A 1954-nucleotide genomic window follows, 5' to 3' on the forward strand; every position below is an offset into this window, starting at 1 on the left:
AGAGAAAGTCTTGCTATGTTGCCCAGGCTGGTCTTTAACTACTGGTCTTGGGTGATCCTTCTGCCTTAGTGTCCCAAGTAGCTGAAACTACATGCATCAGCTACTGTGCCTGGCTTAAATTTCTTTTTTTCTTTTTTTTTTTTCTTTTTGAGATAGAGTCTTGCTCATTCAGACTAGAATGCAATGGCATGATATTGGCTTACTGCGACCTCCACCTCCCAGATTCAAGCGATTCTCCTGCCTCAACCTCCCAAGTAGCTGGGATTACAGGCACCCACCACCACACCTGGCTAATTTTTGCACTTTTAATAGAGTCAGGGTTTCACCATGTTGGCCAGGCTGGTCTCGAACTCCTGACCTCAGGTGATCTGTCTGCCTTGGCCTCCCAGAGTGTTGGGATGACAGGCGTGAGCTACTGCACCCAGCCTTAAATTTGAATCTCGGATAAGTCATCAATAATTTTTAGGACAGGTGTATCCACATCTTTCATTATTTGGTTTTTAGTATAAGTATATCCCACACACCATTTGGGAGATAGTTGTACTAACGATTTGCTTTTGAGTATATAAAACTTAGTATAGAAATAACATTTTAGTATATAAATAACATTATTTGTTATTTATCTAAGATTCGGATTGAATAGGCACCCTGGGTTTTGTTGTGGTTTTGGGGGTGCCCCCCCCCCGCCCCAGAAGACACACCACAGGAGGCAAACTTCAGGGACAGCACACAGCTCTCGTGGAGGTGCAGCTGGTATTTCTCCGGCTTGCGGACGTGCAGGATCTCCACATTGCTACTCTCCATTCCGACCGCCAGCCAGTCCTGGTTAGGGCAGTGGCCCAGGGAGAAAATCTAGGGGTAAAGAGGGAAGAGAAGGGGTCACGAGCCCCCCTTTGTTTTGTGTCTCCTGGGTTCACTCCATCGCCCAGGCTGCAATCACGGCTCACTGCAGCCTCGACCTCCAGGGTTCAAGTGATCCTCCTGCCTCAGTCTCCCGAGTAGCTGGGATTACAGGCATGCACCATCACGCTGGATAAATTTTTTTTTTTTCAAATGGAGTCTCACTGTGTCATTCAGGCTGCAGTGCGATGTTGCAATCTCAGCTCACTGCAGCCTCTGCCTCCCAAGTTCAAGGGATTCTCCTGCCTCAGCCTCCCAAGTAGCTGGGATTACAGGTGCCTGCTGGCACGCCCAGGTAATTTTTGTATTTTTAGTAAAGACGGAGTTTCACTGTGTTGGCCAGGCTGGTCTCAAACTGCTAACCTCAAGTGATCTGCCCGCCTTGGCTTCCCAAAGTGCTGGGATTACAGGTGTAAGCCATTATGTCCAGCTTGATATTGGGGGGTGCACAGCACCATCAGGGTTGGGGGGTGGAGTCCAACGTTCTCCCTCTTCAGCCCTCCCAGAGAAAGGCAGCTGGCCCAGGACTGGGAACACAGCAGACAACTGCATGTCGAATCATTAATATTAATCAGAATTACACAGAACCCTGGGGCTGCACATCCATTATCTGCTCTGAGCGCACAACAGCACAGGGAGGAGGCAGAGAGGAGGGAGAAGAGACAGAGAAGGGAACAGCCAGGCAAGGACAATCACTCCCCTTAAGCAGATGGTGGAAGCTGAGGCAGTGTCCCCTCAAGGTCACACAGCAAGGCTATGAAAGACCAGGCCTTCGCCGGGCTCTGTGGCTCATGCCAGTAATCCCAACGCTTTAGGAGGCCAAGGCAGGTGGATCATCTGAGGTCAGGAGTTCGTGACCAGCCTGGCCAACAGGGCAAAACCCCATCTCTACTAGAAATGCAAAAATCAGCTGGGTGTGATGGCGGGCACCTGTAATCCCAGCTACTTGGGAGGCTAAGGCAGGAGAATTGCTTGAACCTGGGAGGTGGAGGTTGCAGTGAGCTGAGATTGCACCACTGCACTCTAGCCTGGGTGACAGAGCAAGACTCTGTCT

General features: G+C 50.2%; 1 protein-coding gene across 1 annotated transcript in view; it reads right to left on the reverse strand.

Moving 5' to 3' along the window:
* Nucleotides 1-1954, reverse strand: part of TLE2 (transducin-like enhancer of split 2) — a 40962-nt gene that overhangs the window by 2887 nt on the left and 36121 nt on the right. The window contains 1 exon segment of the mRNA XM_011967325.1: nucleotides 702-852. Within this exon segment, the coding sequence (XP_011822715.1) occupies nucleotides 702-852 (151 nt within the window).

The sequence above is a fragment of the Mandrillus leucophaeus genome, unplaced genomic scaffold (assembly GCF_000951045.1).
Source record: "Mandrillus leucophaeus isolate KB7577 unplaced genomic scaffold, Mleu.le_1.0 Scaffold8, whole genome shotgun sequence".
NCBI classification, from domain to species: domain Eukaryota; kingdom Metazoa; phylum Chordata; class Mammalia; order Primates; family Cercopithecidae; genus Mandrillus; species Mandrillus leucophaeus.